The sequence below is a fragment of the Phalaenopsis equestris genome, unplaced genomic scaffold (assembly GCF_001263595.1).
Source record: "Phalaenopsis equestris unplaced genomic scaffold, ASM126359v1 Scaffold000484, whole genome shotgun sequence".
In the NCBI taxonomy this organism is placed as follows: Eukaryota; Viridiplantae; Streptophyta; class Magnoliopsida; order Asparagales; family Orchidaceae; genus Phalaenopsis; species Phalaenopsis equestris.
The window spans coordinates 517,861-542,935 of NW_018164925.1; the positions used below are offsets into that span (position 1 = coordinate 517,861).

General features: G+C 35.7%; 1 protein-coding gene across 1 annotated transcript in view; it reads right to left on the reverse strand.

Annotated features, from left to right (window-relative positions):
* Window positions 1–3,997: 3,997 nt before the first annotated feature.
* Window positions 3,998–25,075, reverse strand: part of LOC110028030 (serine/threonine-protein kinase HT1-like) — a 94,183-nt gene continuing 73,105 nt past the window's right edge. The window contains exons 5-6 of the mRNA XM_020729730.1: window positions 5,004–5,138; window positions 3,998–4,425 (exon numbers count right to left, since the gene is read on the reverse strand). Coding sequence (XP_020585389.1) covers window positions 4,216–4,425; window positions 5,004–5,138 — 345 coding nt within the window. The 3' untranslated portion in view covers window positions 3,998–4,215. The remainder of the gene's footprint in view (window positions 4,426–5,003; window positions 5,139–25,075) is intronic.

Genomic DNA, 25,075 nt, shown 5'->3' on the forward strand with positions numbered 1-25,075 from the left:
GCCTTTAGTTGGAGCTCTAGGGTGAGAGCCAATCCTCTCCTAGCTTAGCCACGGATTTAGGGACTAAACCTGAATTAACCAATGATTTTCTTTAACACTGTATCAGGGTAGAAAATTAAAACTGCTCCTATTTGGCACAATACATATTTGAACCATTTATCTCATCTCATTTTACCAAAACCTCATTATAGTGGGAAAGATATTTTTTCACATAAGACATCTTCATCACATAAACATAGTTTAATAGGTTTGTAGTTATTCTTTATACTTTGTATTTCATTTTTGTTATTAGTTAAATAATTTAGTTCTAATAATGTCTCAACATTCAAAATTAATGACAGTAATTTCTTTTTGACTTTATGTGAATTTTCTAGTAAATTTATCATTTTAAATTTAAATATTCCCCGTGGGATCAATATTTGGGGCTTAAATAGAAAGTCTTTTATTATTTGATAACAATATGTATACTTGCGTAGAATCTCAATATTAATTGCTTAAATTTCTTTTTAACAAAATATTGGATCAATAATTCGAGATGGTATTATCTCATTCAACTAATGGTAAGAATCAGATGAGATTGTATGGATGAGAATGTAATTCATATGATTGAGAGTAAATAAATAGGGAAATAAACTTTGATGGGTAGGGGTGTAAACGAACCGAACACGAACGAACAAAGCTTGTGTTCGTGTTCGGTTCGTTTAAAATTTAGTTTGTTTGAAATAAGCTCGTGTTCATTTCTTAACGAACGAGCCGAACACGAACCGAACATGAGCTGTTCGCGAACGACGAGCCAGTTTGACATCCTTAATATTAATATATAAAAATAATATTATATATTAATTATATAACTTATATTATATAAAATTATTTTATATTATTTTATATTTCAAACAATAACGATTCGAACACGAACGAACGCATCACTGTTCGTGTTTGGTTTGTTTAACTAAGCGAACACGAATTCATTGACGAACCGAACACGAACTGTTCGCGAACAACGAGCTTTTTTGACAGCCCTATTGATGGGTGTAGAATTAGAGAACTTTAGAGTGACAGGCTAAAGCCCCCAATTTGGTTTATAGTTTTAGGCTTTGATACGAGATGTTAGCCCCTAGGTGGAGGAAATAGAACTCTAGAATGAGAGCTTGTATTTTCCCTACCTAGCCGGTCTTCAAGACTATTTAAATTTTAAAATTAATATTTATTATAACATCTCTAATATAAGTAAAGAATATTATTGCTCCTATTTGGCACAGCACAATCTGAAGACTTCCACAACATAATACTTATACTTGTTACTGATTCATGATAAGGAAAATTCATGATAAGGAAAAACACTTGTTACTGATTCATGATAAGGAAAAACATATTTTATTTATATTACCTTCATTTTACTTAGTTAGTTATAAGTTTAGTTAGTTATTTACTTTACTTTCATTTAGCAAAAATTACAAAAAGAATCAAATTTTTATTCCTATTATAGCATCTAAAGTTTGAGTAAGAATATTTTGCTAAGTATAAGTTGTTATCCATTTTTTCTGATTTTAATTGCATATTGACTTTTATTCCAGTGGGTTCAATATTCGGGGCTTAATCAAAAAACTTAATGAAAAAGTTCTATATTACTTAATAACGAAACATATACTCGCGTAATATCCCATATTTAAATATATTAATTGTATTCTTATTTGCTTTGAAGTTAAGCTTTTACCTAGCTGTTGCTGGTGATCAAGTTTTTATGTAATTGCAAAGTAAGAATTATAAATAAAAAAAATTAAGAACATGGCTGCATACATCGTACTGTCATATAAAATTATAATCAATATGTGACTTCAACATGAGCTTCACTTTTGTCATGATCGATTGGGATAGCCGTGCACATCACAATCAAATTTTCAAAGATACAACATGGAGTAACAAGTACAACTTCCAACATCTATCCACATGTTTGCTTGAAATTCACATCAGGTAAATATTATTTAGTTGATGTTACATATACGTTGCAGCGAGAGTTTCTAAAGCCCTACCTGATATGAGAAACCACATATATGACTTTAAGCAAGCCAGCAATGTCACACGAGACAGGAAAGAAATGTTCAATAAAAGACATTCCTCCTTGTGCATTATCATTGAGATGAAATTTGGATTTTTTAAGAAAATGGGTATACTTCACGATGTCATCTTACTCGTCTGCCAAACAGGTGCAAATTGTGATTGTTGTCATGAATTTTCACAATTATATACGACGACATCCTTCTCGCAACGATATTGATTTCGTAGGGAAGACGAGGATCATGAGCATGTCTCTGCTAAGAAAATGAGCATGTCCCCGAGACCAGTACTAAAAACGGGAAAGGTGCAAGCGAGATAACAGAGTTGAGGGAACAAGTTACAGATGCGATAGTAAGATTGTGCTTTGAGTATTCATTATATTATTAATTGTAATGGTTATTGAAGAGATTCACTGTTTATTGTGCTTGTATTTTATATAGTTCATGTTTATTTACATTCCTTATGTATTTGATATTGATTGTTTGGGTTTTTTACACTGTAAGTGTTTTTTTTTTCATTTTACATTTATTTTATTTTTCTTTTGGTGGGTTTTGGAGATCTATGATGAGATGTTTAATCTTATGGGTTCTTCTGGATTGTCTGTTTGTTAATATTGGTTGGTGTCACATGTAAAATCCTAATAGAGACAACCGAGTTCCATTCTTTCTTTCGGCACTGCAGATTTTGAGATTCTTCTAGATGGCCTTATTTGATGATTTGTATTTGTGACATAAATAAGATTGAAATTACGTGGGTTAAAGACAACTAAGAACTATTTTTTATATGATCTACTATTTTGTTACAGTGACGGATTCGTTGTTTGATATATTGAGTTCTCTGAGACCTCACGACTGCATAAAATTATAATTATTCTTTTTTAAACAATTTTTACTAATGTTGTGTCTAATAAGATGTGTTTTAAAGTATTCAAAATAGATGAGTTCAATGATTTCTGGTACATCTCATGTATTGCACTGCTACTGTGGACTTCAAAGTTTTCTGTTAACTTCACATCAAAGACATAGCTATGGGAGACAATTTTATAGATGCCCGTAGAGAATCACAGAAAACTAACTTTTTTTTTAATTGAGCAGATAGGCTAGAAGATTTCGCCGCCAAGAGTGATCTGGCATGGATAATATCTCTAGAGAACGACTTAACTTGTGACTTACATTATCTGCATTTTAAAAATAATTTTATCATATTATTAAATGTTATTTGAATGGTCTTTTTCTTAATGTTAATAATAATGATAATCACTGTTAAGTAATGTGCATGTCTTTTTTTGTACGGTTCTGTACTGAATTCTTGCTTCTGAAATATAAAATATATTGGTATGATAGTACTATACAATGACATAATGATTATTTGTCCAAAAACAGCTACAGCACCGCTATTTACAAATTGTAAAAAACAAACAGGCAGCAACAACTTCTACACAATAAATTTTTTTTTGTGGCAACTGCCATACAGTAGCTTATTATTAATCCCCAAGCAGACCCATAGAAATTTAGTTCTTGGAGTTGCTAGAAATATTGTAGATGATGAAGGCCTTCTTTTTCCATTTTCTTCTATTAGGGTGACCATATTTCATAATATATTAACTAAAACGAGGCTATAAAAAATAAAAAATTAAAAATTTAAAAAGTTTTAGGTATAAATGTTATTCACAATTTAACAGTTCATTGGAGCTCTTTTCTCTCTAGGACGTTACAGGTGTCATTGTTATATGCTGCGTGCATATTTTCAGGCATTAACTAGAGTAATTAAACAATTAAAAGTTCCATGTTCAAATAAGTGTTTTCAGAAACTAAAATTAATAGCCCTATAATCCTATTTTTGTTTTAGGGCGTTATCAGCACAGAATGTCTATTTTGATCTCTGTACCAAGAAAGGAACAAGGAAATATTCTCAAATGAACTTATTTCAGCTCAATGTCCACATAAAAAACTCCTAGAACAGATTGTATTCATCAAAGGAATATAAAAAGTACTACTTGCAGTACATATCTGACAAAGACCATTTGGAAAATAAGAAAAAAGAGCTCTCAAATTTTCTACTGAGCATACCAGTTTCTGTAAACTATCTTCCTGCATATGAAATAAAGATCACAGGAACAATCTTTCTTGCGCATCCCAGTAATAAATTATATTTGCCTCATCATGGACCTCTGTACCTACGGAAGCAAGAGAGACAACCTTGACGCTGATCAAGAGGAATCATTCCCCCTCCTTTCGATACATCAATAGACTCCAACAAGATTACTACTTCATCCATTTCAGGTCTTTTGTCAGGATTTGCATCCCAGCATTTTTTCATAGTACTTGCAAGAGAGCTGGGGCAGCAGCGCGGTATTTCTGGTCTCAAGTTCTGCAGGTTCACAAGAAAAAAAAAAATATATATATATATATATATATGTCTGGGATTAAAAACTTTATTAAAATATTTTCAAAAAAAATACATTTATTCATCCCAGTAATTCTGTTGGCATTTATCAAAGTGTTTCTGGAATTTTCGGAAAAAAAATAATACATTTCTTCATCCCAGAAACGGATATTTATGATGATCTGGAGTATGAAATGTCAAGGTCAGAGGCATTTTCATTCATGTATATTTCATATAGATGTTCAGAAATACAGTAAATGCATTAATATTTCCTTCCCCAGTCTTATATGCTAAAACCAGGAAATTATAACATGATTACAGAATTTATTCATATAAAGGCTATCAGAAACTTTTAGTCATCAAAATTATTTCAAATGTTGTTATTATCTTTGGACTAGAAATGCTTTAACCTAGCAAAAGATATGGGTGCCCAAGATCACATATAACACAATCGCTGCTGATCATGATTGATTTAGGTGTTCCTGGCCCATTTTCTTCTAATTAATACTTCGTACTTTCCCAGGTTTTCCTCCTTGATATTTCCGTAAGTAGAGAATCTATACCTGTCGAACAACAGCAGATGTGATCTCTGAGAAACTGAGATCAGGATATGGCATATCACAGCAGTAGATCTCCCACAAACAGATTCCAAAACTGTAAACATCGCATTTACGATTGTAAGGATTGCCATTGAGGACCTGTCATCAGTTTTCAGTGAAAAAGCATAAGCAGTCGGTTTGAAAAGTGTAAAAAGAAGAGAGAATGAGAAAGTGGACATTATTGAATGTTATTTGGTGCAAGCATGTGTGACTATATAAACAGAAGGAGGAAATAAGAAACTGCACGGCCACAACACCTTAGGCTAAGTTAAAATCAAGTTATAAGAGAGCCAATCAGATCCACTAGCCCGTTCTGTATGACAGCCCACCTGAACAAATCGATCACTCAAATCAGTTAGCTCAATTAGATAGATTGACAAGTTAATTCGGCTAGTCATCCACGACATTCTGGGATGGGTGAATCATTGCCAAAAAAATCAGATTGCAATGTCAATTTCTAAAAACAAGTAGGCTCACAATATACACAAGGTACAATGGACTACTTAGTTTGTACTTTATTACGTACTGTATGCAGTTTAATTTTTTTATTTTTTGAGAACCGTTCTATATAGTACACCGCAAGCCAACTTAACCTATAAATATAGATTACCAACATGAGATTTAGGAGGCACTTTTAGTGAGAAATCTTACAAAATGTTTTCCTAGCCCAAACCCTCATATTCATTCCATTAAGAGCAATTAATATCACAAGGGATTTCCCCTCTTTCTTCTCTTGTCTCTCTCTTCATTTATTCTTCTCTTACACAACTCTTTCCTTGGTGGAATAACCCAAAGATATACCAGTGGTGAGTATGGACCAAGTCACAAAATAGACGTGGAGTTTCTCATGAAGAGCCGAGGCACGGAAATCATTTGACCAATATGGGTTGAACTAGAGAGTTTGTTGTGCATTTAATAAATGATCAAAAGGAGTAGATGAAGGTCATGATGAAGGAGAAGCTTTAGTGTGTGCATCAAGAGAAGCACCGCACACCCAACCACAATCTGATTCTTTAAAATCAGTTGTACGTGATTCCAGTAACAAAAATGAGGACTCCGTCACCCTCTCCGACCCGAGAAGATGAAACATACCACCCAAAGAGGACAGACTCTTCTCTTCTGACTATAGGAGAGAGAGAACCTGAGGAATTACTTGAAAGAGACCCCAACTAAGGAATGCATTAAAAAAAAAAAAGGTTCTTGAGGCTTAGGACTTGAAAGAGACCCCAAAAAACTGTTCTAACTATATAGTAAAATTAAACTTGTAAATAATACAATGAAGCTTAGGACAGAATAATGAAACATAAAGACACTTATATTAGTTTCAATTAATCAATTTAATATCATGAAAAAAAGATCTACCAAGAAAGTAAATTTTGGTTTAAGACATTTAATGGAAAGGAATGAAGTGTAGAGAATGAATCCCCATATAATTTCTATTTACTTACAAAGATATGATCTGAAGTATCATGAAAAATAATTTATATTGCTATAAATACGAAATGTTTGCATCAAAGTCGTATTAAAGCTAAATAGAATATGTGTAGTAGGACTAATTAGTATTAAAAGAAGGTAGAGAGTACCAAACAGATTCAATCATATTAGCAATAAATAAAAGATCAACATTAAGTTTATATTTTTTTGTATATATTTAGCGTACGTTTACAAATAATATTAAAAATAAGGATTTGTTAAACATGTATTCTTTTTGTAGATACATAGTTCTAATAGCTGAAACATCTATTAAATAAGTAATGTTCTTAAAATTTAGAAACAAAAAAAGTAAAAAGTTGAAATGATACCTCAAAGATTTGTACAAGGCCATATAAATTCCATACTATATGTTCAATTTAGTTATTTAACTTTCCAAATATGTTTCAAAAAAATCCCTCTATTTAATTATTTTATATCAAATTTGTTAGTTCAATGAACTATTTTTAATATAAAATGACTAAAAAATGATCTAAATAGGATATATTAGATAGTTTGAAATGAAAACAATCTCCTACAAAAAGTAGAAGTACCGTTTTTAACCTTCTCTTAGGAAAAATGTTTAAGAGATGGAGATCTTTAAATTAGTGAAATAAAAACTGCATAAACAAAATACATGTTTAGCGGCATGATATTAACTAATTAGCATCTTTGATATATTATGTAAATTAAAAGAAAAAATATTAATAAGAATAAAATTTGCATAATTAAATATTATTAAATGAAATAGCAAAATATCTTAGGAATATTATATAATGAAGATATAATGCATATCTACCCTTCAATTTAACCAAATCTAATAAAATTTGGCGAAGTTCAATCCTTATAAATTGCCTTGTGATGCATAATTTGAATCAAGGTTGTGCTATATCGAATCAAAATTTTTATGATACATAAAGTCACTCCTTTACTTTTAGGCATTTCTATTAATGAGTCTAAAAATACCTTCACGATGTAAAGGAAGGGTTCATGTTTGTTCCAAGAGCAATAATGAGTTACAATTTGAGTCAAAACCTCATCACGTGCACCCATTTCCTTGAATAATCAATAAGAACATTCTCGCAACTATGAGCCATTTTAAGATTAGGAGAGTTTGTCTACAATCAAATTTTACCAAAATTCAAATTTTTAATCTGATTGAGAACCAAATGATCTTTAACCATCATCATCATCATCATGTGAGAGAAAAGATAGATGAAATTGGGGATAAGGGTTGCATTCTATAATTCAAACGAAAAGAAAAAGAAAACTCGAGTGACCATGGCTTGATTTGTTGGCCTTTGCCCCAAGCCTCAATTACCCACCCCATGGTAATAACCCCAAGAGCATGTTGTAAGGGGAGCGTGCAAAGATATTGAGCAATGAGGACGATATAATAAGGAATTGTTCAAACATACTTGGTACATGACAATTGTAACCACAATAACCTAATAAGCAATATAAACTACTAATCAAGGAATGGGTGGAGACGAGAGAATTTAGTAGAGTTATAGCATCCAATGATACTTAATATTAGGTAACTTATGGAAGGAAGCACATTTTTTTAATCAAATATTGTCTTTAAATCATTCCGCAACATAATTGTATCATACTGATAATCACTCCTAAAAGTAAAATAAGTGGCTATCCAAATATCATTAAGTTCAGACATTGATAGCTCTGCTACCAACATGTCTTTTAAAAACCAACTTTTTTAGGAATCACTAAAATAGTGATAGCCCATGTCCAAGGCAATAAAAAATGAAGGCTTTCTAAGCAAATATCAACCTATTTTTTAACTAAACATGTTCAAATAAGTTCGTCATATAATGTGGAAGTTCTAATAAATATAAACTCATATATATTTCTATTAGAGAAAGCATAGGATACCAAAGTTAACCTAAACCACAAAAGGTAAAGCAAATATTATTTTTGAAAACAGATAATAGATTACAACGAGCACATTTGAAAGAGAAAATAAAACACACAATGCCTGAAAATTTGAATTGGCAACAGACATGACATAAACACTTAACTAGGGTGGACCTTGGGTGGGGGTGGTGGCCAATAGGGACTTGGAAAGGCAGTAGCAAGGGGGTTAGGTGGATTGAACAGCAAAGGAACAATGGGTAGGGGCAGCTCTGGGAGGCAGGACATCAGCTAGGCTACAGTAAGTTTGTTCTGGTAGCTGGGAGGTAAAGCAGTGAGGCGGCCTGGGGAATGTGCCTAGCAGGTTGGAACAGCAATGGCAGTACAGGGGAAGTGCTAGAACAACAGCAATGCTGCAGGAATGTAGTTCAGATGGCTAAAAAACAGTGGACAGCAAGGCAAGGGGCTTATGAGGCTGCAACAACAAGGCAAAAGGTGAGGGAAGGTTGTGGGTGGTTAAGACAACAGCAGGGGAGTCAGCGGAATGATTTGGGTGGTTGGCAGTAAGCATATGACAGTTCAAAAAGCAGGAACTACAGAAGGACAGCGATGAGGTGGCTGTCGAGGCGGCTGTAACGAGATGGAATGCATGGTAGCAAAGCTGGAGTGATGCAGAGGAATTGAGGGAATGATAAATACCACCTCAGGAGCGAGATATAACATAAGCACCACTCTACCATTGCAGAAGAATCACCACCTCAGATGACAATACAAGATATAACCAAAGCACCACACATCAGATACAACTCTAGATGGAAAAACTTGGGAACCAAGCTTTCCTGAAAAAAACACGAAAAAATCATATCCCCCCACCCCAATTTGAAAGATCTAAAAATAACAAATATATAGTCCAATAAGTAAAGGGGAGGGGGGCCTGATCCAAATAGGAGGGAAATCCATGAAGAGGAAGTGTCGATCAGCCCTCCTGGACTGGTCCAAGGTGAAAAATCATGAGGCACTGTGGCAAGGATCGTGCATGGCTCTCTACTAGACTGGCTTCCCATGAAACTACAACAATTTCACGTGGGGCAAGAAGGGAGCTCCTGCACAATTACACCATATGGGGGGGGGGGGGGGGGTGGTCTTTGACTTCATTTGCCGAAGTTTCTGTCTCCTCATAGTGGTTAGGTTAACCCCATTGAAGAAATCAGAAATGGCATAATCTCCTGATAAGTCAGTCTTGTAGGCGTTAACATTCCAAAGCACATCCTTGATAGAATAAATATCAATTCTCTCTAGGCGCAACCTGAGCTAGGGTTGCATAAAGCGTAGATTTTCACGAGCCAAATTTTAAGCAAGTGTATCTATAATCTACTTCTCCAACTCCTCATACTCTATTGGATGTGTTTGATAAGCAAATCTATAATGAGGAATCAACACTGGGGCGAAATCTATGGTAGGTTGGGTCATATTGAAGGATAACAACTCAAGAGAGGTATCTTCTTCCTCTTTGAAAGAACCTGAATTCCACCATAGGATGTTCCTTTCTACAAAGATCCTAAGGTGATTTCCAACACCGTTATTCATCCATCATGTCTGATCAGCTGTCAATGGGTATACTGCTAAACTAAATTTATCACCCCAATGACTACCTAAGGGCTTCCATAAGTGGCTTAAAAGAGTCTTCTCGGACATATTGGACCACCCTCAGCAGAGACAACTCAGGAAGTAGTCTATATATCTGAAAAGCCTGAATTTCTATTATATGGGATTACCCTATGTCTAATATCGGCTCCTCAAACTCATGATTCTTTTGGATATCCAATATCAGTCATGTTGATGCTCCTCTAAAAGCTTGCAAAACCAAAGCTCAAGGCATCATAGTCTCATACTTTGCATAAACTCTCATTACCTTAGACTCACTACCTTCTACAACAACTACTGTCAACTCAATCGGTGTTTCTCTCCTGGGTTCAACTGAAACTTCTTGTATCTCTTCTTTGTAGGTTGGAAGTTGAGACTCCTCTCTAAAATCTTCATCTTATTTTAGATCACTAATTGATTCTACATATGCTCCTTGATCGGTGAAAGAGATCATTCTCCTGCTTGTGCAATATGATTCAGTTTGCCCAAATTCATGCACCAAAAACACTTCTTGGTTGGGACAAATTTGGGAATGCGGACTGGTTCCACCTGTTTCTCCACTCTGACTTAACACGTCCTCATGCGAGGTTGGCTTAGATGTTCCCCTGGATGTACCCTGGCTTTAAGATCCTAGGGTTGTACCCTACCTGTAAGATGTGTTGGTCACCCGGTGATGTAATTTCTCGACTTTTAAAGCTGGGATTTGAACATCCTGTTTGTAGTGAGCTGGTAGGTACTAACACTACATCTCTTATCATCTTGGACTAGGTAGTAATTTCTCTTACCTTCTCACTATCAAAGAATCTTCAAGTTTGTCCACCTCAAAAATGCACGCTTAACTTCTTAGCAGCTAGCTTCATCAGTTCATCGAGGAAGGCATCTTGACACTCAAAGACATTCCAATGTCAAGAGTCACTCGATGACCTCTTCTGGATCCATGTGACTATTTCAAATCAAATCTTTTGGGTAGTGGTTCTGTATCCATGGAATCTATGTGGTGGAAGAAAGTCACTCGATTCTTTTGATCTAACAGTTGTCATTGTTCTACGGGTGACCCGTTTGGATGGTCTCCTTTTCTCAATTTCATCAAGCCATTGTTGCACTCAACGGAGTTGTTGTATCTCTTCTATGGTAAACTTTTGATCGATGTCTGACACTTACCTCCTTGGTGGCATGTTTAGGGTTTGGGTGTAGGTAAGGATCATGTAGGGTGGGAAAGAAAAAATTGTGGGAAGCTGTATTGAAAAATCAAGAAAGAAAAAGGCTTTTGGATGGAGGTGGGATTTGGTAATAGTGGATGCTAGGAACTCTGGGATAGAACTATAGTTACGTTAGGTTTGATACCAAATGATACCTGAGTTAACACAAACCACAGTATAAAGAGCAATACTATAGAAAAACTGTGAATTTACGTCAGAAATAGCGTCAGAATTATTTCTGAAGCAAAATTAGTGACCGATTTGCGTCAATTTAGCTTCATCGTGTAGTTTCTTTTCCAAAAAATATACGCAAAAAAGTTGTGTTGAGTATTCGACGCATGGCCGACGCTATAACGTCAGATTAGCGACGTTAGAGCCGACGCTAATACCCTAAGATAGCCCTCCTGCCAACCGCAAATTCATTTCGAGCACATTTCCTTCCTTCAGCTTCAAGTCAGCCTTCGAGTTTCTCCGGCATTTTCAGGTTCGATTCATCACCCCAACCCCATCCAAAGTGAGAAATCTTCTTCCATTCCTCCAAAGTTTGGATTAGCATAAGTTTTCATCTTTTTTTCTTGCATAGGTGTTGGATCTGAATATACATAAGTTTTGCTCAAGTTTTTTTTCGTATTTCATTGTTAGGTATGCAATGGATATACATTTCATGTTTTTCCCTAAATTTAGGTGGGAGATATGCAAATACATAAGAAATTTGTGCTATGTGTGAAAATTTTGGTGTGAGATATGCAAATGCATCAGAAAATTGTGGTATGTATGCAAATATGAAATTTGGGTGTGAGATATGTGAATGCATAAAAATTATTGTGCTTTTCAAGGGTTCTTCAATGCTCCCTTGAAAGCAATGTTTTGTAGATATCTTCTTGGATACTGGAGAGCTTTTCAAGGGTTCCTCAATGCTCCCTTGAAAGAACACCATCTGGGTAGATTCAAGGAGACTAAAATGTGAAGAACTAATATCACAAGAGCAAAATGAAAGCTTCGCCTTGAGCCTTTCCTGTTATCTTCTATTTTTTATTTTAATAATCAAGTCTATGTTCATGTATACTGTATTTTATCTTATTTAGTCATAAATCCTTTTTCTAACTTATTAATGCAGCCATGGTGATTTGTGTTGATTTTAAATTTTAATGAAACCATGAAAATATTTATCTTCAAAAGTATCACAGATTTAATTATGCACTTAACACCTATCAACTGACTAACCACCGATCAATAATTCAAGTGTTCCTATCAAAATTGAGAGATAAAGAATGAATTCATTTTAGACAAAATACAATAACAAGTGTATCATAGATTAAATATAACTGTAATTAAATATAACAAGTGTAATTCATTTTAGACAAAATACCATGTAGACATTTTTATAATTCAATGAGCAGAGTCATCTTTTTTAATTGAATCAATCATTAAGACATAAATTGATTTTGCAAAAAAAAAAAAAACCTTAAGCAATCGAGAGAGATAGTGGCAACCTTGATTGGACTTCAGTAGAATTATATAAGCTCCTTGATTAAAAATTAGCAACCCAATCTCTAAATCATCAGCCATTCAACTTTCTCTCATGATCTTAACATTTGTTAACTATTCTAGTTCTTCATCATGGCAGATTTAAGGGTAGTCCAACTTTTCTTTAGTTGCTCTATTTAGACAATCTAAATAATAGTAAGAAAAACCAATTTCAACATTTGACATCCAATTATTATGGGACTGTACTCTTACTCTCTATTATCTCTTCAACCATGTTCTCTTGGGTATTTATTTATTTACTGTATTTTACACCTATAATAATTCCTTTTATGTGAAAAGAAACATTATTTTAAAACAGAATGCAAGTAAAAACAATTGATTTACATCGGAATTAGATAATTTATGAACTTCTTGTCAGGCATGAACAAACCTAGCATTTTCAAGATGACTCATTAATAATGTTGCTCATGGTAAGAAGGTGGTCGAAGAGAATTTCGATACATTGCCAAACATATCTTTTCTAATTCATGGAAGGTGGCAAAAAACAATGCAATTGAATATTGCCTTTCTATTGTGTAGAGGTGTGCATTGTTGGATGGTGGGTGTTGATATGTGTTTTAAAGCATAATGTGACGCAAAAGGATTTATTTTCGTTTAAACATGTAAAATGCAAAATGAAACAACTGTAAAAATGTAAAGCACTCTTAGTTTGTAAGAAAAATTTATAAATAAAATGCTACACATGTTAATAATTATAAAACATGTAGTTTTATTAGATAACTTAGCATTACACAGAATAAAAAAATATGATGCTCATACTTAAAATGAAGACAAACTTGGAGTGTGAACCTACAAATTGAAATTTCTAATAATTTCTAACAATTTGTTGAAATAATTTGAAACTTAAAGATTGCGTGAGAATTTTTATAATTCATAACAAAAGCTAAATATTAATGCATAAAAAAATCATAAAATCTCGAGTTTCATAAAAGAATAAGCTACTAGCATTATTATAAATTAAGAAAAAAAATTATTTATGACTATTCTTTTATTTGAGCCTCCCACTAACCTGTTAATAATCTCATGTCTTCCAATAATTGCCGATCTAATTTTAATTTAGATTTATTCTTATAAAAAAATTAAGAATTAAGATAATATCCAAGTTGATGCAATATTCATTGAAACTGACATCTCTACCTTAATCATTCAAAATATTTGCTAATACATTTTTTCAAATTCTCAAAATTCACCTCTGATTATATCATTGACAGACTATTGCAACATAAAGAAAATTCATTATTGGACGCTTGTCACCATCTAATAATCAAAATATCTTCAGTATTATGCTTGTAACTTCCGAAATATAAGTCAAGCCATTACAGGTATTGAGAATGATTTTGGTTTTTTTTTTCCCTTTATAATTAGCACTAAAACTAGACTTATTCCAATCTTTATAAGTTCGAAATTCTCAATCTAACCAATTCCGCAATAGTATATTTTCTTATTATGTTAAGAATAAGTACACGAACACACACACGCCCACACAAACACACATATATATAGCCAATTAAGTAAAAAAAATTCTTGATAGCATTTTGATTTTTTTCATTTTTCCAATATCCTCTAATATCAAGTCGATATAATAGGCACCACATAATGTCCAGTACATGTGTTATCTTCCCCATTAACATGGAAATTACATGAACAAGAAAGGGTATTTTTTATTTCACTCATGTATTTATCAAGCTTCTTAGCCTTAAGATGGGATATGCTGTAAAAAAATTGTGATACTAGAAGTTTCACTTAGATATTTGTTACACCCCATGTGTTCACTGTTTCTAATGTCAATATCATGCAAATAAAGCCAGTCCTTTATACCAACATACTTCTCATCTATATTATCTTCTTTTATTTCCTACTTCCCAACATTCTCTTGATTCATATTAACACAGTCTTCATAGTTTAAATCTTTCAACTTGAAACATACTCTTTCAATGTTCAGTATTCGTTCATCTCTAATATGTCTTGATTGTTAATTTTAAACCAATAACAACAATCAAAATAGAATGCACGTTTAAAGTTAAAGAAAAAAAGGACATCATAAGCAAAAAAGAACTTCAAATTAAAACGTTACCTTATACATTACATGAAAGTAAAACAAAATAAGTTAAAGCATCTTATCATCAAACAATCCCCCGGAAAAGAAAATAAAAAACATCAAACCAGCCTTATGGATTCTAAGCAAAATTTGTAATCAAACATTTGAAGCATTTATGAAGTTCACTTAACTCTAAATATATATATATTTTTTTTTGAAAATACGTCAAGGTCTGAGATAATGAGTGAGAAAAGATGCGACGGGCATAAGATTTTGGAGATGGATACCTAAGATGCGGTTGACTAGACAAAGCAGGCTCTTCTTCAAGTGGACTCATCTCTGTTGCACTTCTTCACGTGGGTCCATCTTTGTTGCTCGCAGAATTCGGCTTCGAATGACCACACATTATATAATATCGCAAAGCCAATAAATATGCTTTGCACTTGCTCGTAAACCCAACCACTAGCCCATCATCGCACATGCGCTTCACACGGCGACTATGACATGAAGCGAGAAAGTAGAGCATTGTGATGCTGTGTAAAAAACAATCTTTGAAACATATTTTTTAAAAATAATAGCCTTGATGCATGTGTTGATCATGAAAGAACGGTATTACTTAATTACAACTATGCCCAAATTAATGTAAGTTTCTCATGAAATTTGTAATCAAAATTGCCCCTCTGTTAAGCACATTCATTAATAGGGGCCATTATTCCTTAATGAAGCACTCCTTCCAAATGTGTCAATGCTCGACTCTACAATCATAATCTAAGAGATTAATTTTTTAATTGACAAGATGCAGATTAAGAATCTCAATATTAATCTTTTGTCCAATCTACATATTCACAACTTTAGGAAAAAAAAAAGACCCGAAGGATGGTTGCAATTGATGAAAGCCAGAACGGTTGGTTAGAGATATCCCTTCATTTGAAAAGTTGCTAGATGCCATGGATATGGGAAGGTTTTTCATAGCAGGCATTAAACAAATGTATGTCCAAGATAACTTCATGACCCAGTTGAAAAAAAATCACTATTATTGACTCCAAATAAGAATGAGCCCTCCAAGCAAGTTGAGGAGTAGAGTACAAGATGTCACTTGAGTAGTTAAAATGAAGCAAGGTGATATTGAAAACAGCTAGGTGTTCCTTATACCCTTTGAAGGCAAGCAACAAAATGGAATAATGATAAAGTTGATGTCATGTGCTTGGTATGATCTTGAAAATAATCTGGCTTTAGATAAGGACCAAAAACAAGATGTGGCACCCATCAAGGATTGTTAGATGGTGTGGGATGTCCCAGAGAAGGGTTAGGAGGGTTGCAAGATGACTAAAGGGAGTGGAAATGGCGATGCAAATTGATGAACAATGAAAATTATTCTGGGACAGCAAGCTGAACATTAAGAAAGCTGTCCGAAGGCTATCTGAACGAAGAATAGTGATACTAGCAGCAAAGCGGCAAGGTACAGATGACGGAGAGGATTCATCACCTACTCTTTTCAAAATACAGAAACAACACTTGGAAGTACACAGACTACGTACTCCCAATGAGGGAGAATCAGAGAGGAAACTCAATTTTTCATGAAATCAACACAAAAACCAACCAATCCAAAACAAAACCAATATATGACCCCAAAGCAAAATAAACCTTAATAATAATTAAATAATAAAAATAGGGGCCCATAAGAAGCTGGCAATAGTATCAAGCGGGAGAATCCTGCAATAGTATGTTACATGGGACAAGACTCGCACATGAACCATCTCATGATTGTAAAATCGTGAAATCCTACTTGTCCCACCTAAGCGGGATCAAAGAATCCCCTATGGCACAGCTCATGTGTCATTCTCATTAGTTATGAGAGACTTCATTTCTTCTCTAGAAGCACCTAGATTTGACTGGCTCATATTTTATCTTGGAAAACGCCTATGGAGATTTTCAAATTTGTGAATCACTACTCCTGTCTGGTCATCTGTCTAGGGGAGCACTATTGTATTGAACTAGAACACGGCATCCAACCTACTCCATAGAGCATTTCAGAAATAGCTCAACAGCTTTCCATCTCTATTTGAAGTGTTCACATGTCGAACCTCCCTAGTGACAACCCATGAGGTAGACTGTAGGTCCCAAAATCCTAAAACTTTATTAGTAGGGGATGTCTTGTGTCGGGTATCTGCTATTAGAACTCACTGACTTTTTAACTTAGACTACTAAGATAAGAGTATACTGTGCTTAACATATCTGGTGAAAGAATATGTGTTCTTGTAACCAGCACAATATGTGCAACAATCATACTATGATACAATCCAAAACAAAAATCGACACGAAGCTCCAATAAAATTAGGACAAAATAGATATATTTATTTCAATAATTCAAAGAACTAAATGAGGATCAAGGATAAGCACATACGATTCCAGAGATAGGCGATCTTTCCCAATTACCACAATTTGAGAGGTAGGAAATCTCTATCAAAACCTAATCCTAAGACTCACAACTCAATCTCATGCATAAACCTAACCTTAAACATAACAAGTATATTTTTACCCAACAATAATAATAATAAAAGACTGAATTATCCTTATGAGTACAAAAGGCAAATTTACCCTTGGGCTAGGTGCCCTCTTAACAATACCCTCCCCTCCCAAAAGACACCTAATCCTCAAGGTGGGAGCAAAAGAGTGTACCACTTCCCCCACAGTTGTCTCTATTTCTTCATTCTTTGTTTCCTCGTCCTGCACTATGAGAACTTGTAATCTACAATCGTTACAACGGTGTCCTAAGGTAATCTTCTCATCACACCAAAAACATAAACCCTTAACTTCTCCCAAATCTCTGTCTCTATAAGGCGCTTGAGTGTTGCTCTTGGTCGTGATCCATTATTCATGCCCCGTGCAACCTCCCATTGGACATCCACTGTTTGAACTTTTGGCATCGTCGTGGTTGCAAGAGTTTCGCACAAAACTCCATTTGTGTTGCTTTTGTTGACTTTCTTCATCTGGTTCTTGTCTTTCACCATCTACGCTAGCTCCATCATCTCTCTCAGTCCCCGCAGTCATAGTAGTCAGAGTGCTTCCCGTATGGCAGGCTTTAAGACCTTCATAAAATTCTCCTCCAATAGTCGCTTCAGAAATCCCTCATAGTCATCCTAATAATAGTTCAAATCTCTCCCTATATTCTATGACTATCCTCTCCTAAGTCAATGCATAGAGTTGCTCTTGTAGGTCTCCTTCCCGAATGACTCGAAAATCTTCCAACAAACAACTCTTAAATTCATCCCACGAACAAATAGGATATCTAGCCTCCCTCCACTGAAACTAGGCTAAGGCTTTCCCCTCCAAACATAATTATGTCACCATGAGTTTCTCTTCCTAATCTAACTCATTCACCGCAAAGTATCGCTCCACTTGATACACCCACCCATGTGCGTCATTTCCCTCAAAGATCGGCATCTTCAGCTTCCTAACTCTAACATCACCCCAAAACTACACTTCCTCAGGTATTTCCCCTCATATATCTAGGCCGGAACTCACTTCAGTTGCAAACATTAACCAATAAATCTTTGGTCGGGTCAAAGGGGAAGGAGATCGAACAAGAAGACAACGAGGAAGACATCATCTCCCAACAAGAGCGCCACCTAGGACTCCGAGAGTGGGGGAAGTGGAGACTTTCGATAGAAGGGATGGACCGAAAATTGGAGTCCCTACTTCTGTCATAGGCATATCCAACTCTCAATTCCCTCTTTCCATTATCATGCTCTTCCGTGCCTCTTACACCATCCCTTCATCGTCTCCCGCATTTCTCATATGCTCTCAAATCTATCCGCTATTCGACTCTCAATGGAAGAAAACATGTCCTCCATGGCGGCGAACCTCTCTTCCATTCCCTATCTGATTTGACTCATCATTCCTCTAACTTCTTCTCCAAATCAACTACTTTTTTTGTTGTCATTTCTTCCTATCATTTTCGAAACTTGTGTGTCGTGATCTCGTAGCTGGTTTAAAACGAGATCATAAAAATCAGCTCGAATCTCTAGAATGTCCAACAAGCTTTAACTTGTAGGTCTTCACAAAAGACGGAAGGTCCATCGTTACCTTCTTAGCAAACTCTTGTCCCGATTGTATTGTTTTCGTCACCTTTTATACCCATTAGATTAGGTTAAGGAATTTCTTGTGTGTTGCGATCTTGTCGGCTATCCCTGTGCTCCACGATTCTGTTAGGCTTCTCCACAAACACCAGTCACAACTATCTTCCAAAGGACAGAGCAAGAGGAATAGATCGAATAAATTTTTGGGTCTATGCAAGCCACAATTACAGAACATTTGCATTGCATGCGACTATACGCAAACAGAAGGAGGCAAAAAATGGAAGCTTCGGCTCTGTTTGTCGCAATCCTTTGCGTCGACTCTTTCAAAGCTAGCTTTGAACCTCTGTGATCCCTTTGTCTCTTTCCTAGCAAGCTAGGAGTGTGACAGTATCAGAGGGTGGTTTCATCACGAAGAAATTTTGGATCTATATAAGTAGCGATCTTTCACATAGAAGCCTTCTCAGTGCGTCATGATCCCGTGGTGGCCTCCCTGCTAGCAAATGTATCGCGGGATTCGATACGAAGGGATCCCGTCAACACTGTTTGACTAATTCTCATGCCGGCAAATTATCCCCCAAAATCATTCTTTGATACCAATTTGATACAATTATGAGCAAAATTTGATACGATCCTGTAAAAAGACTAAAGCAAAAAAGATTTTTTTTTATTTCAATAATTCAAACAACTCAATGAGAATACAAAGAAAGGCATGTATGATCCGAGAGATAGGCGATCTCTCCCAATTCTTACAATTCAAGTGGAATGAAATCTCTCCCAAAACCTAAATCTAAGACTCACAATTCAATCTCATGTATAGATCTAACCGTAGAGATAACAAGTCTATTTATACCGAACAATAATAACAAAATGCTAAATTACCCTTAGGCGTACAAAAGACAAATTTTCACTTAGGCTAAGTGCCTTAATAACATACTATTAAGGGACGGCCTAATAGGATATGACAGCATCCATAGATACAATATCACACCATACTTCCTCATAGAGTTTATCTCATATGAAAAATTTCCTAAGACATCTACTATCAACTCTGATATTATTTCCATTTTTAACAAAGATAGAGAATAAAAATGGGTCTACTTGTTTGTTGCCAAATTCAACTTGTTGAACATTTGGGTAGACACTATTCTCACAAATGCCTATGTTTATGATAAGATTGTATGCATTTTCCTTCACGGTGCAACGAATATAAAACATATTATGGCAAAGCCATTGTTACTCCCTTGAAGTCCAAATTATGCTTCTTCCATTACCTTTGCTCCTATGATACAAGTACAATGTGTTTAATTTCTTTGGTGAAAGAATATGTATAACTGTAACCAAAATAATGTGCAACAATTGTACTATTAAGAATGGCCTAATAGGATACGACAAACAAATATGGGTACCATGTCACACCACACTTGCTCCTAGAATTTTTCTCATATGAAAAACTTAATGAGACATCTCCTATAAATTATGAACTTTTTCGCTTTTTTTAACTATGATAGGGAATAAAGTTGGGCATGCTTGTTTGAAACCAAAGTCTACTTGTTGACCATTTAGGTAGACATTAAATTCTCACAATTGCCTACATTTTTTATAAGACTGCAAATATTTTTCTTCTCGGTGCTACGGGTATAAAACATATTATGGTGGAGCCATTGTTTCTCCCTTGTAGACTCAATCTGAAGAATTCATCGAACAACTTACATCTCTTCCTCATTGGCTGGGAGCTAATACTCCACTCTTACATCCTCATTTTTTCATATCTCACTACCTAATTTTTCAACTGCTCTATGTTCAAAGAAAAAGAGCACTCCAATATTTGGGCAATCCGAAAAAGTACCGTCAAAAGCCATGGCACTAGAAAATGTTTTTGCTGGGATGGGTATGGGAGTGCTGGCAGTATCTAAATTTTCTCGATTCTGAGCTACTTTCTCCTCGGTCAGGGTCCTCTTATGTAACACCCCAAATGGCCCCTGGTCTGTTGAGGTGCGATAGAAATGGGCAATTAAGCCAGACTAAATTCTCACCAAAATTTGTCATACTTATTAAATTAGGACCCAGTGGGTAACAAATTAGTCTAAATAATTACCGCAAACATACGTGATACATTGCATTTCATAATTCATTAATGTACACACTCGTAAGCACAAAAAATTATAACCTCAAAACATATAAAATATACAAAGCGAATAAACCAAAATAATAACAGTTAATACACAACACATATGTACAAGCTCTCAAAACTATTGTACAAAAACTGTAAAAATCACACATGACTGCTCACCCCGGAGCTCATTGCCCCTACTTGGAAGGCAACATACATAATTCGATGTGTTTAAATAGGGTATCAGGCCTCGATGGAGTTACGGCTCTTTCTTCGAGCGCTTTTGACACATTGAGGGGGGGTATTGTGACTGTGGTCGTTCGAGAATTCTTTGCTATGGGATGCATGGACCCTAGTTGAAAGAAACTATGGTCGTTCTTAATCCTAAGGTGGATAATGTGGATAATCCGTCAACATTCAAGCCCATTAGCCTCTGTCAATTTTCTAATAAAATTGTGACGAAAATATTGTTGCGACGGTTGAAATGATTTTACCTCTGATCCCTGCAGAGGAGAAGGGGGCTTTTGTCACCATAAGATCTATTTCTAACCATTGTTTACTTGTGCAGGATATGATCAAAAATTTCAAAAACTCTACTGCATCCTCGGGACTTATGGCACTAAAGGTTGATATGGAGCAAGCATACGATAAGAGGAGATGGGAGGTGCTCCGACAGGTGTTGAGTTGAATGGGCTTTCCACAGATGTTCTGCGGATGGGTGTTGGATTGTATTCTAAATCTGAAGTTTTTTTTGTTATGGTGAATGGCCAACGGAGTGGATCCATGCAGAGTGCGGGTTTCGTCAGGGGTGCCCCCTCTACCTATATGTATTCATCTTATACTCTAAATTGTTTTCTGTCATTGTTAATAAACCATGAACATGTGAGAGTCTCCTTTTCTTGGAGAGAGGGGGGTCTCTCATCTTCTATATCAGATGATATCTTGATTTTTTTTCAAAGCTGCACTTACCAAATGCCAAAACTACGTGACGGGTGGAGCATAAAAAGGCTGCAGATTTGTTTCGGCCAGGAATTATTGGAGCAAATACTTCTGATCCTAGTGGGAGGCATTGGAATGGTTGATATGCCTAAGCTTAAGCAGTCCTATTCGGGGAGGACTATTACCTTGGTTCCATATGCGGCCTTTTTCACTAAACAAGTTGGTGAATTTAAGTGGGTCCACAAGCTCTCTCTTCATCCACTTGAACAATTCTTCTGGTGGAGAATCCTCCTCAATGCCACGCCGACTAATACTTGGCTTTCTGCCCAAAGACTTGCGGATGATAGTGAGTGCCCATGGGGCTGTTTCGAAGATGAAGATAGGGGCATAGTGCGGTTTCCTGTAGGGTGCTCAATGAAACCGTGTGCATAATCGTGAAATGAGGATTGGATATAGCTTGTTTCGACTCTTTAGTGATGTCATACGGCGGCCCAGTACCATCAGTAAAGCACACCTTCCGCTCCCCCGGATTTTCTGTCACACGATTCATCAGTGTTGGAGGGCAAGGACTAAGATGAAACAATGGCAATCTTTTTTAACTACTGTTATGGTTGCTAGAAGCTCTTGCGAAGACACATTCTTTTTCGATCCAAAAACACAGGGGAACTAGCCAGTCCCACGGACTGTCCACTCAATCTTTCTGGCACCCCCCCCCTCCAAGTTGGCGCACAAATGTGGATGGCGCGCTCCTTCCAGACCACAGAGTGAGTACTGGTGCCATCCTCCGTGAAGAAACCGGCAAAATTCTTGTGAAATCCTCTGACCTAAATTTGAAACTCATTTTCTCAACATTGAAATGTGAAGCACATTGTGAATATCTGACGTATCCGGAGGTGATGCTAATTTGTAGACAATTGGATTGATCCATTATATAGTTTCAAAAGAACAGATGTACCTAAGACTTAATTTGCTTCCATGACCAAATCTAGCCGTACCTTTTATTAACTTTCGAGAATACAGCTTGATACTTTCACTAAGAGGAAAAAGGGTATAAATTCATATTACAATACCCAAATAAAAAAGATAAATTCGGAAATAAACCAACTAAGAAACACAAAAATATGGAAGCGGAAAATAAAATAAGCAAATAAAAGCTAATAATAACCGCAACAAAAATTAGCCTAATAATTATGTCTAATAATCAAACTAATAATTCTAATACTCCCCCTCAGAATAGTCGTAATTCACGGAGCATTGTGTGTAACCAGAGAGCTTAAAAAATACATAAGAACATGGAGTGAAACTCGGCTTCAACACTCCTCCAAACAACAATCGACTATTTTTTGTTTTTCCACGTGACAAGATTTCCCCACACGAAAGAACAATATCTAAAGGTAGATCGCTAATCATTGAACGATTGGGCCCAATCAACATCCATATAAATAACAGAACGAGAAGTGTGGCACGAGAAACACAAACCTGCCCCGATGTACCTTTTAAGTAGCGAAGGATCCTGTGGACATCTCAGAGATAGTGCTCATAGGGATCATGAACGGATTGACTTACAATACCTACTGTGTGACAAAAGTTAGGCCGAGTATGGGTGAGGTAAATGAGTTTCTCCATAAGGCGTTGGTATTGAGTATTGCTCACTGGAACCGCATTGGCAATGTCAGCTAACATCTCATTGAGATCCACGGGGATTATCACTGGTATGCAAAGAAGAAAGTTATTCTCTATCAATAGATCAAGCACATATTTATGTTGAGACAAGTCAATGTCCCAAGATGACCGAGCCAGAGCGAGCGACCCCAAGTCCTTCATTTCAAATGAAGTAGCAAATATGTCTTTCAGACACCAATGCTAGTAGATCATCACATGTGAGCACAATATCATTGATAAGGATAGCAATTTTGTCACTGGAGGAATGTCAAAAGAAGTGAGTATATGATCTGATTGGGTCTGAGAAAAGCCATGACCCATTACAACCTTTATGAACTTGTCAAGCTAGGCTCTTAGAGATTTCTTCAAGCCCCAAAGAGATTTCCGCAGTCGGCACACTTGTCCTTGAGAGAAAGTAGTGTCAAAGCCTGGAGGGAGACATGTGTACATCTCCTATGTGAGATCCCCATTTAGATAAGCATTTTTGACATTCAGTTGAAGAAATGGCCAATCCAAATTCATAGCAATGAAAAGTAGGGCCTGAAGGGTATTTAATTTAGTAGTTAGAGCAAATGTCTCATCATAATCAACTTCATATATTTGTGAGTAGCCTTTGGCGACTAACCCTATTGTGTTGCATTCAAAAGTCCATTAGAGTTAAACTTGGTGCTAAAAATCTAGTGCCACCCCACTGCTTTCTTATTAGGAGAAAGATCTACAATATCACATATATGATTTCGCTGAAGGACATTCATCATCCATTACTACAACTTTCCAGGAAGAGTCGGCTAATGTCGATTCAATAGTGGATGAGAGGTGATGATCCGTCGAGGCAGTAGCAAACACTTTGTAATTCGGCAATACACTGTGAAAAGAGATATATTTTCCATAGAATAATGAGAGCTTTCTTGATTACATATCTCAAGAAGAGAATTCACTTCCTCATTCAGAGTGGTGTTAATTATGGGGATATCACGGAGTGGATTTCATGAATGAGCATTTTGCATTACTATAAGTAAAGGATTACAAAAAGCACAAAAAGGGCATAATTAGACAAAACACAAGCCCAATCAAAATCAAAAAAAGGAAAGAGAAAGTGGGAGGGATCCACATTCGTCACAAAAAAACTATCAAGTAAAGCACCATGGGCACAAACATGTGCAGCTCTATTTTTCTTTCTATCCATATATTGAAACAAAACTGGTTTAAAATTAGTCCAAAAGGAAAAATCTTCAGCATAAAGTGTTTTGTTGTAGTGATTTGATGATAGTGTGATTGTCGCATTCAATGATTATACCATTAGCCTCATACATCCAAGGGTCAATGTAGTGTTGGATGGGGCCGATAGCCCAAAGTTCAACATAAGCACTATCCCAGTGTTCTCATGGTTCTCCAGCAGCAAAAAGAACCGAGCCCTTTTCAACACGCAACACAATGCCAATGCCACCAAGGCGAGAAGGAAGAGTAGCCCCAAAACA